The 13640-nt window shown below is 35.0% G+C and overlaps 1 protein-coding gene across 1 annotated transcript in view; it reads right to left on the bottom strand.

The window, feature by feature from the left end:
• LOC142978931 (zwei Ig domain protein zig-8-like) overlaps nucleotides 1-13640 on the bottom strand; it is a 57014-nt gene that overhangs the window by 15584 nt on the left and 27790 nt on the right. The window contains exons 3-5 of the mRNA XM_076123573.1: nucleotides 12016-12152; nucleotides 2313-2523; nucleotides 1297-1396 (exon numbers count right to left, since the gene is read on the bottom strand). Of these exons, the coding sequence (XP_075979688.1) occupies nucleotides 1297-1396; nucleotides 2313-2523; nucleotides 12016-12152 (448 nt within the window). The remainder of the gene's footprint in view (nucleotides 1-1296; nucleotides 1397-2312; nucleotides 2524-12015; nucleotides 12153-13640) is intronic.

The following is a 13640-nucleotide window of genomic DNA, read 5'->3' as shown; positions in this document are numbered from 1 at the left end:
CTTTTTATACGTAGGGACCGTCGACTTAATACAAATTATTTGATATGGAAGTAATATTTATGATATAGTAATACTAGCTGACCCGGCAGACGTTGTTTTGCCATAGACATAAAAAAAATGTGTCACTTAGGAGTATGAAAAATAGATGTTGGCCGATTCTCAGACCTACTCAATATGCTCACAAAATTTCATAGGAATCGGTCGAGCCGTTTCGGAGGAGTATGGCAACGAAAACTGTGACGCCAGAATTTTATATATTAGATTTAGTGATATTGCAGTACGTCCAGGAAAATACATAAGTACGTATGTATGTAGAGATTGTTCTAAATATTATATGGCACAAGGTACGCTTTCTGACATTATAGTGTTGGCTTTCAAAATAATTATAGTTAATTCAGTTGGTATTACAAACACGGTTTCGAACAAAGCAAGTTATTTAAACATTTTGACATTTCGCAGGGTTTATTTACTAAACTAAATGTAATTATACAATTCGGATACCGGACTAAATTAATAATACGTTCTAAAAATACCCAAATATATATTTTATATGTTATTCGCTGTGATAAACTTTAACATTGCGTTATTTTGGCCTCACGAAATGTGTGGTTTTGGCAGTAAAATAATACTAAAATATGTGAGTATCTCTAAAGTAAATTCGTCACGTTTGCTAAGATATGATACTTTAGTAGGTCGGAGTGCTGACAAATATGATCTAACTGAACAAGATGCTCTCATTACGCATTTGTCACGTAGGCACAAACGTCTCACTCGAGAGTTATACCTCTCTACCTCTTTTTTATGTTGGCAACCCACACTTTCATGGCTGCCGTTACGGTCATAGCCAAGTTAGAATAAAGTGCCCATCCCATTTTCTCGTTTATTCATATAAGATGCTCGATATTTAACTTTTATTGCAAATGCAATCGCTTATTGTTTGCAGAATATTCTGACTACGCTTTCCAAATGTTTTTTTTTGGTATTTCATTTTTGTTCTGTTAATTGGGTATTTCATAACTAAGCTTTGTTATGACAGGAACTCATGTTCGAATAAATACAATCAGAGTTTATTAAATGAATAACCTAGCTTAATGTTACAAAAAATAGCAATTTTATTCATTTACACGCAAAATGTCTTTATATTGACTAAAAAAATACAGGACATTAAGCGTTTGTAATCAGTAGAACCAACAAGAAAATGTAACAAGAAAAATAAAGAAATATATTCAGTAATTTATCAACATTTTTGTATGTGAGGTTTGGGTGAAGGTCTAGAACATTTTTCACATTACTTACCTCGGCGGGTCAGGGGCGTATTTCGCTTCACAAGTGAGATTGATGTCTGATCCTGCCCTGACGAACAGCTCGGGTCCAGACAGTATCACCGCTTTTGACACTGTTGATAAACAAAGTTTATTAGTTCTATACCATGTATGCGAAGAGCATTCTGAATCTGGACTGTGAAGAGATAAGGAGTATACCGATAGTTGAGCCGTTTGATATACGTTCTGGAAGTATAAGGATTGTAAATTGTAAGTCACTGAAGCGTGAAATATCAGACGCAATAAAAACACATTGGTGCCGCAACCAAGATTCGAAGTGTATCAATGTTTCGCGTCGAGCTGTCCAATCGTCCAACAAAGGTTATTTCTGATTCGATACGATGTCTAATCCTATCATTTCACTTTGTTAACAGTTTATTAGATTGACTTATTGAGAAAACTAAATGACCTTTACAGTCAGATCAAGGCCTTTCAGAAAAACCCTCTCCTCTGTCGAGCCCAAGGGCATAGGCTGTCTGATCACCTAAATGTCAGTAAAAAGCGAATTCTATGAAAAACGAAACATTGTCAAAATAAAGTTTAAGGCTCATTTAATACAGTAAGTAAATAAAGAAGGTCGGCATTACGAACGATGTTCAAAGGAATAAAAATACCTCAGAAAGATGTCTCTAAGAACAGCTAATTTGTTTTTATTTCCATTGGAGAAAGAACGATAAAAGAAACGTTTTTGGGGCATAACAGGTAAATGATGTCAAGTATTTTGTCAACTTTGTGGTTCAATTTTCATTATCGCGTAATAAGTAAAGTGCTGACGTATACTTAATGTACCTGATAATAATAATATGTATAGCATAATTAAAAACAATAGCTTTACGACTGTTTCAAAAGGTTACTTAGCGTCGAATCAGTCAAAAAATATTGATCGATTGGTCTTTTGTTTTAGGTAATTGTCAATCATCAAATCAAAAAGTTAAGATGAGAATGAGATGCAAAATATGTGATTATTTTAATTAGACATTATGTACTCACCAACAACAGTAAGTGTAAAAGACAAACTGATCTTTGGTTCCGTGGAGACCTGGCACTCGTAGGCGCCGGAGTCGCGAGGCTGCGCCGGAGACACTTTGAGCGTCCACTCGTCGGAGCCGTCCGCGTGGAGGGCAGCGAACCTTGCGTCGCTGCTGTACGTGTGGACCCCTACTGTGAGGATGTGCAGGTCTCTTTTGCGGATCCATGATACCTTGGGAAAATACAAGATATATTTATAGACTATTTAAACTCGAAAAATATATGGTGTAAATAACCCGATAAATAAGAGTCTGTTTGCAGTATACCGAAGATTATGCAAAAATGTCTTTGCCCAACAGTGGGATAACGTAGGCATCAAGTAACAGTGTGACGGCGTTACCCCCGATTTCTGAGTACACTTAGCGGTAGTTTATCTATTCAATTGCGTTTTTTTATATGAGTTTTAATGCTGTTAAGTGTGCCTTAGAAACCGGGGGAGAGTGGCGTAGCGGTTTATGTGGACGTTATATGAAAAAAATATAATGAAAATTGATAGAGGAAAAAAAGCAAAAGCAGGCTGGTTGATGGAATAATGTACTACATAAGTATATGTTATACAAATGACGTAAAAAGCCCGAAAATTCATTCTTATTTAAATGTAGGTAGGTGTTTGTGTACGGTAACACTCCATTAAAATAGGTGTAATTAAAGTTATACCAACTTCGTTTAAACAAAGGGGAAAATGTGTTGGGTGTTTTTAATTCCTCACATTATTTATTGAATAAATGATGAAGCGGTAAACGAACGCCAGAGTTTGTCTGAACGTACATAAATTAAAATTATTCAACTTATTGAATGATTGAATGAGCTACCGTGTATTAACAGAGCGGTAGCAATTTTAAAACTTTTCTCGTTATAATGTTTGGATGCTCTAAATATTGTATAGCGGGGCTTCAAAATTGAAGTGACTTCCATAGAAAGCCTTGTTTAAATAGAAACCGACCAGAAATAAGGCATTTTACGAAGAATTTTTAATACAGATATTGGAATTTAAATTATGCCTCGATTTCAAGTTTGTGCTATGTTTTGAAACGTTTCCATTTTGGTTTATGTTTGTAGGTAAATAGGATGAATACTTAATTAAGAGGATGCCTTGCCTGTTTCACTATGTAAACTATTAATAACCCTTGATGAGTGTAGGGTTCTGTAATTAATAACATTCATCCTTCACAATAATTACCCCATAATTTAGGCTGAAATTGTTTCTCAAATTCTACGCAATTGCTTTGATATAATTGTTGTGTATGGTTTTTTATGTAATTATTGTTTAATTAGTTTCCCTAACGTAATGTACTGATATACTAGGAAACACGGAACACCGTTTTGTTATGTAATATTCAAGGCCTTTATTACTATATGATATCATTGACACCTTTCCGGATTGAGATTGTTTAGTATTTAGGACCGTATCAATATACTCGTATTATTAAAAAAATCTAACGTAATAATATTGTAACATAAATTACATACTTTAGTCAAAAGCCTTAATTTATTCTTACAATAATCCAGCCGAGGTTAATCCAGATTTGGAGCTCAGTCAGATATTCAGCGTTAATTACAATTAAACTTTTATACGATTACACGTAGAGAAATTATATTACAACATCATATGAAATAATAACATAAAGTTAGCAAAATATAAATGGACCTACAACTCACTAGTACAAATGGAGAGTTTACAAAGCTTTTGACGGAACCGAGTTACTTTTCACAGGATTTTTATCTTACATTTTCCATAATGTAAATTAAATCGAGTATTACTTGAACTTCGTCCATAATCAAGATCTTTGAAGCGTTAGCGTTTTAAAGTCTCAACTAAGTGCAATTACTCTACAATTCTCATCAACTTTTTATAAAATCAAACAGTTGAACTAAGCAAGCATTTATTCTCTCCCACGCTCCCGAGCATTGCTTTGTAAAAGATAAAGAATAGTACATTTATTTACTTGAAACAATTTATTACACAATGTAGGCGTACTGTACTTCATTCTCAATAATCTCTTTCAAACTAAGGTTCAATAATTCGCGCATAAAAACCAGGATAAACATAAATTTCTTCACGTAAGTGCAAATTTGATAAATTTGTTAAGAAAAATTAAGAGGGAAAATAAAAAGCCCCAGTAATTTATGGAACGCCCGTCGTGCAAAGTAATTGTTAGCGAGGTTCGAGTTGTTCCAATTTTTATATGACCGCATCGAGAGAGTTTCATTCGAATTTGTATTCGAGACTATTCGCTGCGAGGTTTTAAAACTTTCTTGGTGGCACGGTTTAAAGCGTGGAGACAGAACTAACTGGATATAACTAGATATCCCTTTACTATTCTTTCTCGCGACGCTCAAGTTTTTGTGGGTCAAGCCTAGATCAAGTAGGATTGAATTCGCTGTCGAATATACTACGATATTATTGACGCTTCAACTTTAATTGGATCAATGACGTTTATGTAATTCAACTTGTGCTATATTAGCATCAAATATCGTTTGTAGCTATTACTTTGGTTCAGTGACATGTTAATGTAATGCGACATTAAAAACAATAGTCATACGTAATTTAGAAAAACCTTATTTAACTTTCCACATGCGACACGAGTATATTTTATGGCTTTTGCAGGTAACAGCATGGCATGTCACAAAGGTCGATACCCTTACAAAGATCGTGCGAAACATAAAAAAACCCTTCTACATAAAGGTGATCACAACAATTTCATAAAACGCTGTTTATAAGCAGGCTCCATCTCTTTTCATTACACAAATGTATTAAAGAGAAAAAGAGCTTTTATATTTGAAATACTTTTTCTCTGTAATGGGATCACTGGATAAAATGTGAGTGGAGTAAAGTGAAGTGAATCGGCGCAATCTGCGGTTCGAATGAGTCAGCCCTTCACTAGCAATTTGGACACCATTCACTCGCCGCTCACATCGGAAACCACATAGAAGATTGCCCAAATGCCCACTCCTCTGAATAGTTACCCACTAGAAAGCCAACCTTTAATGTCTTTCACTAATCTTTCGGCCAGTCTTTGAAAAGGGGATTAAATATTGAACCCATTCGAGGTAAAGTTTCGCCATGAATTGCGAAGACTGAAACCGCTACCGACCTCAATACTGTTTTTGGAGAATATCAACGAATATGATTTGTTGAAGCTACGTCATATCACGCGTAATCTAAATGAAATTGACATCCCATGCTCGTCATGATTTTGTTTATTGAGGCATATTTTTTTCGGATTCAGACATTTGATTTCATCTCTAATTTATTTAGGAGGGAGGTATGGCGTTGTTGTTCTTGTTTGTATATTTTAAGGCTTCGCTTCACCAAATTATATTAATGCTTGTGTACTCTCAAAATACCTCGGGGAAGCTCTATTCCTTGAAGTTTGTTTTGATGTTAAAGTCTACCAATTAGTTTATTATGTTCCAATTTGATTGTAAGTTACATTAATTAATATACGTAGCAATACATTATGTGTTATACACTATATATAAACAGAATACATACATTGACGTAAATACATTGACTAATTCATTCGTCAAGATTGGTCGAGCAATTCCGTCCGGATATGGGAACTATTTATACATACCTGTATGTTAAATTCATAACCCTTCCCTTTGCGGTCTACGATACATCTTATTAATATTGAAGGAGGGAGTGATAGCGAATCTCTACTTGCCACTGCAATATACATATTTACGTTTGCTACAGTATATTAGAGAGATCTATTTATACGTATGTTCTTCAGTAAGATGTTATGCTTCAGATTTGGCCGACTAAAATCAATGGAAGGCAAAAAAGTACTTATTAAGTAAATATAGTTGCACAACATAATATTTGGTTGTTGATCAGTTTTACCCGCGACATTTTTTCAGAGAACAATTTCTAAAACAATAATTATTGTATTTGTTAACACAGGCTTTAAAATGTCTATTTGTCAAAATTTAATGAAAATCCATCCATACAAACATCCGCATTTAGTAATAAGTATGATATACACAGTAATACACACCCAATACACCTACTTCTCGCTAGACAGAATATCGAATAACATCAATAGCCAACTGCCCCTGCTCTGCCCACGGTTCAGGTAAAGCAGGCGGTAATCTATACTAATATTATAAAGCTGAAGAGTTTGTTTGTTTGAACGCGCTAATCTCAGGAACAACTGGTCCGATTTTCCGACGGTTTCGATGACCAATAGGAGCAGAGTAACAATAAAAAATGTTAAAAAACGGGGTAAATTTTGACTCATTCTCTCTTATGTGACACAAGCGAAGTTGCGCGAGTCAGCTAGTATAAAATAAAACACAGTTTCGAAAAAAAAATCATTGGAATAAAAAATAATAAAGAGGTATTTAGTTAACATGTTAATTCAAACGTTCTAGGTGTGAGGTTCTCTTTGTTTTCTTTCCTTCTTGCTATTTGCTTTTGATTAATTTCGTTGTGAGCTTTAGGATAATTTAGCGTTGTTGGAACACGCGGCCCATGAAGTTCACCGCTCGGTAAATTAATGTGGAAAATTCATGAAGAATGTGTTTATAGAGAAAATTATTTCTATGCTTATGAACATAATAGTATCTTTGTGAACCTATGTAGCTATGGTTTGTAATAAAACATTAATAGAAATTTTGATTGTTGAAGTAAGCTATTTCTATTGTTCCCTAGCATTGTCAGATGTTTGTTATGTTCAGTCTAGGAAGAAATATAAAAAATTAATGGGTCAAATTGTAGTAGGTAATCTAATACAAGCAAAGGTTATTATGCAACTTCTCAATGTCACGATATATTATTATGTATACAGAAACCAACAAAAGTATTTAGTTTAAAAATAATTTGGCTACAAAGTATGGCTGCGCAACATAAATTTTCAACAATCTCGACATTTCCGACGAGTTTTCATATCAGTCAGTTCCGCTGTTTTGGTAGGACATCCGAAAATACAAAACAAAGAATAACTTGCGTTCAGCTTTCGCGTAATATTTATACAAAAAAGACGTACCATTTATCTTTTCGTTGACGTATATTAAGATTTCCATAATGTGATGCATGATATTCATTGGGCTAAAGAGAAAATATTCGAAAAAGGTTGCCCGAGGACATATCATTTGTGTTTGTGATTGATTAAACCACAGTTTGGCGTACATTTGTCAGTGTAATTGGAAACTCACAGCGAATATTGTAGTAGTGTTCAGTGATGTTTACAAAATGTTTCCTTTGTGATTTTTAACACGATGAATTAGGATAAAAATGTTTATATTATTATGTTATTTTACAATCTTTGTTTGTTTGTTTAGACTTTGTTCTAATTGTATTTAAGTAGTAAAACTAGGTTGGCAATAAACATCGAATTCCCAAAGATCAATACGCATCTCAATATTCTTAGGCTTCAGTATTATTGTGACGTTAGTGTATACGACGTGAATTCTGTGGCAGTGCGGCAACCTTTAAAAACTATAATTCAACTATTTTTTATTAAAAAAATATAGCGATTCTTCTTCGAGCAGGTTTTATGCGACATTTTACGCTTACTTTCACCGTCAACCATGTTCTTGTATCATTTTATCGCTTTATAAACTTCCTTATTCAAATCGTTACAATTTCCTTAGAAATAAAAAAGACATTTTATTCAAAGGGTTGTAATAGTACGATGTAGTGATAAATTACAAGGCGTGAGAGCCAGTGTACCGCAGATGTCCCTCTCTGATTAACACTTTATCTGAATCGAACCGTCTTTTTGTTACCAGTATATTGAATCTAGAAATACTACGACGACTCGCTATTGAAGTTATGTAACGTGGAAAATTGTACAAGATCTGTTAGAGAAGTCATACGTCTATATTGCTATGAATCACTTTTTTCCCCGTTCTTACATATTTTTCTGTTAGAGTAAGTATTTCACTTACTTTTACTCGAGTGATCTGTGATATCGATCAAGTTATATTAAACTACTTTTTGTATTTTGACTAGGACGATTTTGCTTATACTATCATCAAACGTATGCAAACGATTTTAATCTCTAAAAATAATCCTAAAAGTAACTTACGCTCCACTTTAAAAAATCCAGTCTAAATTCAGACCAATACAAATATTTATTCAAATCGGAAATGGATCCACGCTGCGGTTGGCTGTCATAGCATCTCAAATCTCTCTCCACTGAATATTGGACCAAACGTTTTCGGTAATATTCCGTCTGGCTCACTTACTTATTCCAGTTTAGTGATTCAATTAATCAAATCAATTCAGGCAAGCCTTAATAGTCTACAACAGACCGGTTTTAATGAACAATCTGAGGAGAGTACGGTCATAACGACTGCGGTCAGCAGTCAGATCAACGATCACTTGTAATTGTGTTTTGTTAAGCTGTCAAATTTCAAACAGACGAAGTTCCTCTTTAAACCAGAACTTAAGAAAAAAATTGGCTCTTATTTTTTTATGAAACGTAGCTGTCGTGAGCGAAAATTCTTTTGTAATAAACACTAGCTAGTCCTTCAAGATTTTTCTTACTTGTTTTTTTCAGGTCCGCCGCGTTTTGTTGGCTGTTTTGAGGGATCCAGTCGGTTCTGATTCACCTGTCTATCATCTGATACACGACGGACGTGTCCGGGCAGTTCTATTTTTGCTTGATAATTTAGTGAGCGACGTACGTTATTTGAATTTTGTCACATACGACAAGACAAACATTTCATATCTTGTCTAACACCAACAAAGAGAAATAATATGAAATGCTATCAAAAGCCTTACCTATACGAAATTTAGTGTCGTCTAGCGAAGATACTAGTTTTATTGTTAAGCGATTGAAGCTCGCGATAGCATCGTTGTCGTGCCCAGAATTCTTGTCACGGCATGCCTCCCACGATATGTCTATTATAGCCCGCCCAATTTTGTCGCCCTAATGTAACATGAAGGTGGGTTTCATAGTTACATCATTCGTTATTCTTCCCTCAACATGCCCTTCGAAATGGCGTGTCGATTCACCTTGAACGCAAATTACCGTCGCGACGAGGATAAATCAAGTGCCGATCGTTCATACCGATGATCGACACGTAATTAAGTATTCCTACTCACGCAAAGTCAAACTACGTGCTTGTAATATTCTTTTATAATTAATGTTGAAATTGTGTTGTGATTGAACTCACGCACCTCGTAAATTTTATTTTCCACGTGGCAAATATTCTAGAAAAAATAATTGAAAATGACACTTCTTCGATTTTCTGTGTACTGTGTACCTTGAGACCCTTGCCTTGCAGTGGGACAGTAACGTGTGAAAAATATATAAAAAAAAACTTTCTCCACATGGGTGGCACAATCACAAACTTCATTCTTACAATTAACAGTAAAAACAAAAATCCTTTGAGACTTAACTAATAAATAACGTAGCAATAAACATCATAAAGTAAATACTCGTAGAACATATTGAGCGGTTTCCTCTCTATCAGACAAATATAGGAGTAAAACATATTGCACAACTTACGTCTACAATTGCCAACAGCCAACTTGAAACAAATAATATGTCCATGCCAAGTGGCCAAGTGGGTGATATTAAAACGTAAAATACTAGCCGCTTTTAAAGCTCTAAGATTTTCATGTTGGCCGGTTTTTACTGACCTAAATAGCTGACTTATTAAAAAACTTGGCAAGTACTAAGTAGCCAAGCATATTGCCAAGTTAGTTTATCCCGATCACGTCGGCTTTACAAGTAGTAGAGGTAGTTACCATGTCGCAAATTATGTAAATATCAACCTTCCAAAGAACGCTGATGCCATTTACATGCGATATGAGCTCACCTTAGTAGCTGTAGGATCCTTTAATATTTTATCGTATATATGAAAGGATACGGCGATAAAATAACAGTATTTCCATGTTGTGTGGCCCGTGAAAGTGAACTGACGGACATTGGTAAATAGGTCATATTGGTATTATTCTTATACCGATAAAAGATCTTTTTTAATCACGGGTAGTCTATTATTATTACGTGTACTGTTAGTAAGCTATCAATGCAGGAAGGGCATATATGTATACATACAAATGTAAAATCATAAAATCTTCCCATAGGTGTACGCAGACACCATAGAAGATATACCTACTTATTGAAGATAGTTGTGTCGGACATGATCACAGTTTAAAATCTTTACATACTTTTTTAGTGAAATAAAGCTTGGAGCACAAGTTTTTTCATTTAACCTATTTTATTTCTACAGAATTTGCTTTACAGCTAACAGCAACACAATATAGAATTAAAGTTGTGAATTTACTACAGCAAACTTTAAAGTGAAGGCACGTAGTCTGTTTAGTGAACCACACAGCGCAAAAGCACATTTTCCTAAGCTACCCATAACGGCATTTCAAAGTCAGAAAAGCTTTACTGCAAAATATAAGCAGATAGTGACGCAGCTGCAACCGTATCGGTAAAATGAATGCGAGTGAAAATCTAAATAAATGCATACTAGCAAAATATGTGAACGTCTTGAAGTACGTAAAGCAAGATGGATACCGTCTTTTTCATCTCCGGGGAGTACCGTTCGCGGTAACAACTTGCCGGTAAATCCTTTCCTTTTAGTTTTAATGTCTATCGACCTGTTTGTACAAGCTTTCGTTTGAATTTACAGTTTGATATTCATAGTTTTGTAGGACAGCGGGAGTTTGTTATTATTTACCCCGGAATAAATTAAATGCCTAACTACTTATTTAGGTAGGTATATTTATAGATGGGTCCTCTTTTTGTTATGATTGGTTCCATTCCAATGACTATCTTGTATAAGTGTGGCCAACTCATCCGAGACTTCTCAAAACTAGAAATGTTTAAGTGTAAGAGCTAGGTCCAAAGTAAACGGAAATCTCGAGTATGGATTCATCTTATCACAATAAATTGTGTTCGAATAATACAAACGGAATAAACTCCCTAGATTCAGAATATAAAACGTTTATCGTCAAAGCGAAGAAGTAGCTACAATAATAGAAATATAAATATCGGAACAGAATCGGTAATAAGTTATTGACGTCATATAAAACTAATTCATCAATAGTTTTAATAGGTGAAAGCTTGATTGCTTAGTAACGAATGAACGTATAAAATTCAGTAAGTAATATTCACGGTTGGAAAAGACATTCGAATTAATTTAGTTGCCTTATCTGCATTTTCCGTGTGCGCCACTTCAGAATTCTTCTTATGAACAAAAATCTTAGCAATCAAATAATGCCCTAGAGTCCCGTAATTACGTTGTGACTACAGCAAACCAGAAGATACTGTACAGAGACAATTAACAGACGCAAAGTACAACCGAAACTACTGCCTATCTGTGAACCGCATAAATATTTGCTCTGATTGAGACTGAACTCTAGCGGTGTTTTCGTCGTGTTGAAGCTCCCAAAATTCGTTAGGTTTTGTATGATATTTCTACGACTTATTATTATCTTTCTAATACGTTTGCATGTATGTTCCTAACTCAATCAGGTCAAAACTACTGGATGAATTTTGATGACATTTGTTGTTACTCTTTTAGATGAATAAAGCTTGTTCATTGACGCGGAGAAACGGATCGGATCGGAAAAAGAGCGGTGATTTGGTGCACTCCTATTGGCTCTGTGTAGCAGGCACATGTAGCCTAATACATGCTAAATAAATGTTGTCCACGTCGGAAGAAGGTTAGATAAGAGCTAGTAGTAAACGCTTACCGCTCTATCAGCAAGGTTGCGCACTCTGCAGTGCAGGTAGGCAGGCTGTCCCACGGCGGCGGTGGCCTCGCGCTTCGTGCTGTTGTCGAAGTACGGGGTACCGAGGGGCTCCCAGCCTCCGCCGCCGGCGGTTACACCTGCAACAACAACCATCATTATTATCACTAACATCACTTACCCACGTTATATTGAAGTTATCCGTGCTTTGCTCATACGAGTAACATTTTGTTGAAGGTTTAGAATGGCAGACAAAAGTAAATAAAGGTGTAATATTAGGTTTTTCGCATTATAGTATGTATGAACTCGTAATAAAATCTCTTTGGCTTCAAGAATCATAAATGAGTACACGGTTCATTAGGTTTCTTTCAGTGAGCTCGTGAGGTACCCAAATATCGAGCTTTTTTGTGTAGAGAAAAGATTTTATTACAAGTTCGTACATACTATAATGCAAAAAGACTTTTTCCCGGACCTAATATATTATAAGATATGGAAATTAACGCAAACACACATTTTATTTTAAAATGTCTATCGTTTGGTTTTTCTCAGGAAATCAGTCTGCGAGCACGGCGAGTGCAACCTGCGCAACGTTAGGTTATATTAAACATGCAACGCAAGAGTTCAAAAGTTATAAATAAAAAAGGTGTGTTATCAAAAATGAAGTCTGATAGTATAAATAGTTCCTCAGTGAGAAGGTATTAAAAAACGAAAATCTCTTATACCAATTTTTTTAACACAACACAGAACGATTTAATAATAAATATAGTTCGTAACGTGAATGAGTTGTCAAACACAGGTTTCATTTTTAAATCGTGCGCAGTGAAAATCATAAGCGTGGGTTGACACCATTAAATGATATTGAACGCGGTAAAGACTATATTTGTACGCTATTATCATTATTTGTAATGTCCACTGTGTAACGCGAGTCCTTATAGACCGTTAAACTGAATGATCCTGTTACGGTTCGGCTACAACCGCAGTCAGTGGACAGATTGTTGATTGCGGTTGAAGATCTTATTAGTTTAATTAATGCTTAATAATGGTTAATGAGTTATAAATTAATCGTCAATTAAGTGACGTTTTTTGTGGATTCTAGAATACTGTATTGGGGGAATATTTTTGATGTTTTACAAATTCGTTTTAAAGGTTTTTTTTGTATGTGTTTCCTACTAGTCACATTAAGTAATATTCTAAGAGTAAAATTATATGACAAGCTTAAATTCGATCCTTATAGAAAACAGAGTGGTTTTACTAATAAAATTTTTTGTGTCGCGGGGACTTTTACAAGCGTGCAAAAAACGGACACAAAGCACAACCGGACCCGAAACAATTATTTGTGGATCGCACAAATAATTGCTCCGTGTGGGAATCGAACCCACGATCTCCCGTCGACCTTTGCGTGGTGCGCCACGGAGGCAGTTCGCTAATAAGTGGTAAAATAAGCGTAACATTCTAAATTACACAATCCGCAATATAGAGGTATGAAACATATATTTTGTTTTATTTGGAAGTACAGCTAATTCATTCCGGATCTCATAACCGGTGTTCGTTGCTCAGCTTATTAGAGGGACTATTGACCATTGACCTTTAAAATTAATATTCCCTAGAAAAATAAAATAACATATCGC

This window comes from Anticarsia gemmatalis, chromosome 15 (genome assembly GCF_050436995.1).
Source record: "Anticarsia gemmatalis isolate Benzon Research Colony breed Stoneville strain chromosome 15, ilAntGemm2 primary, whole genome shotgun sequence".
In the NCBI taxonomy this organism is placed as follows: Eukaryota; Metazoa; Arthropoda; class Insecta; order Lepidoptera; family Erebidae; genus Anticarsia; species Anticarsia gemmatalis.
The sequence above is the reverse complement of the archived record's forward strand: the minus strand, read 5'-3'. Positions and strand labels throughout refer to the sequence as shown.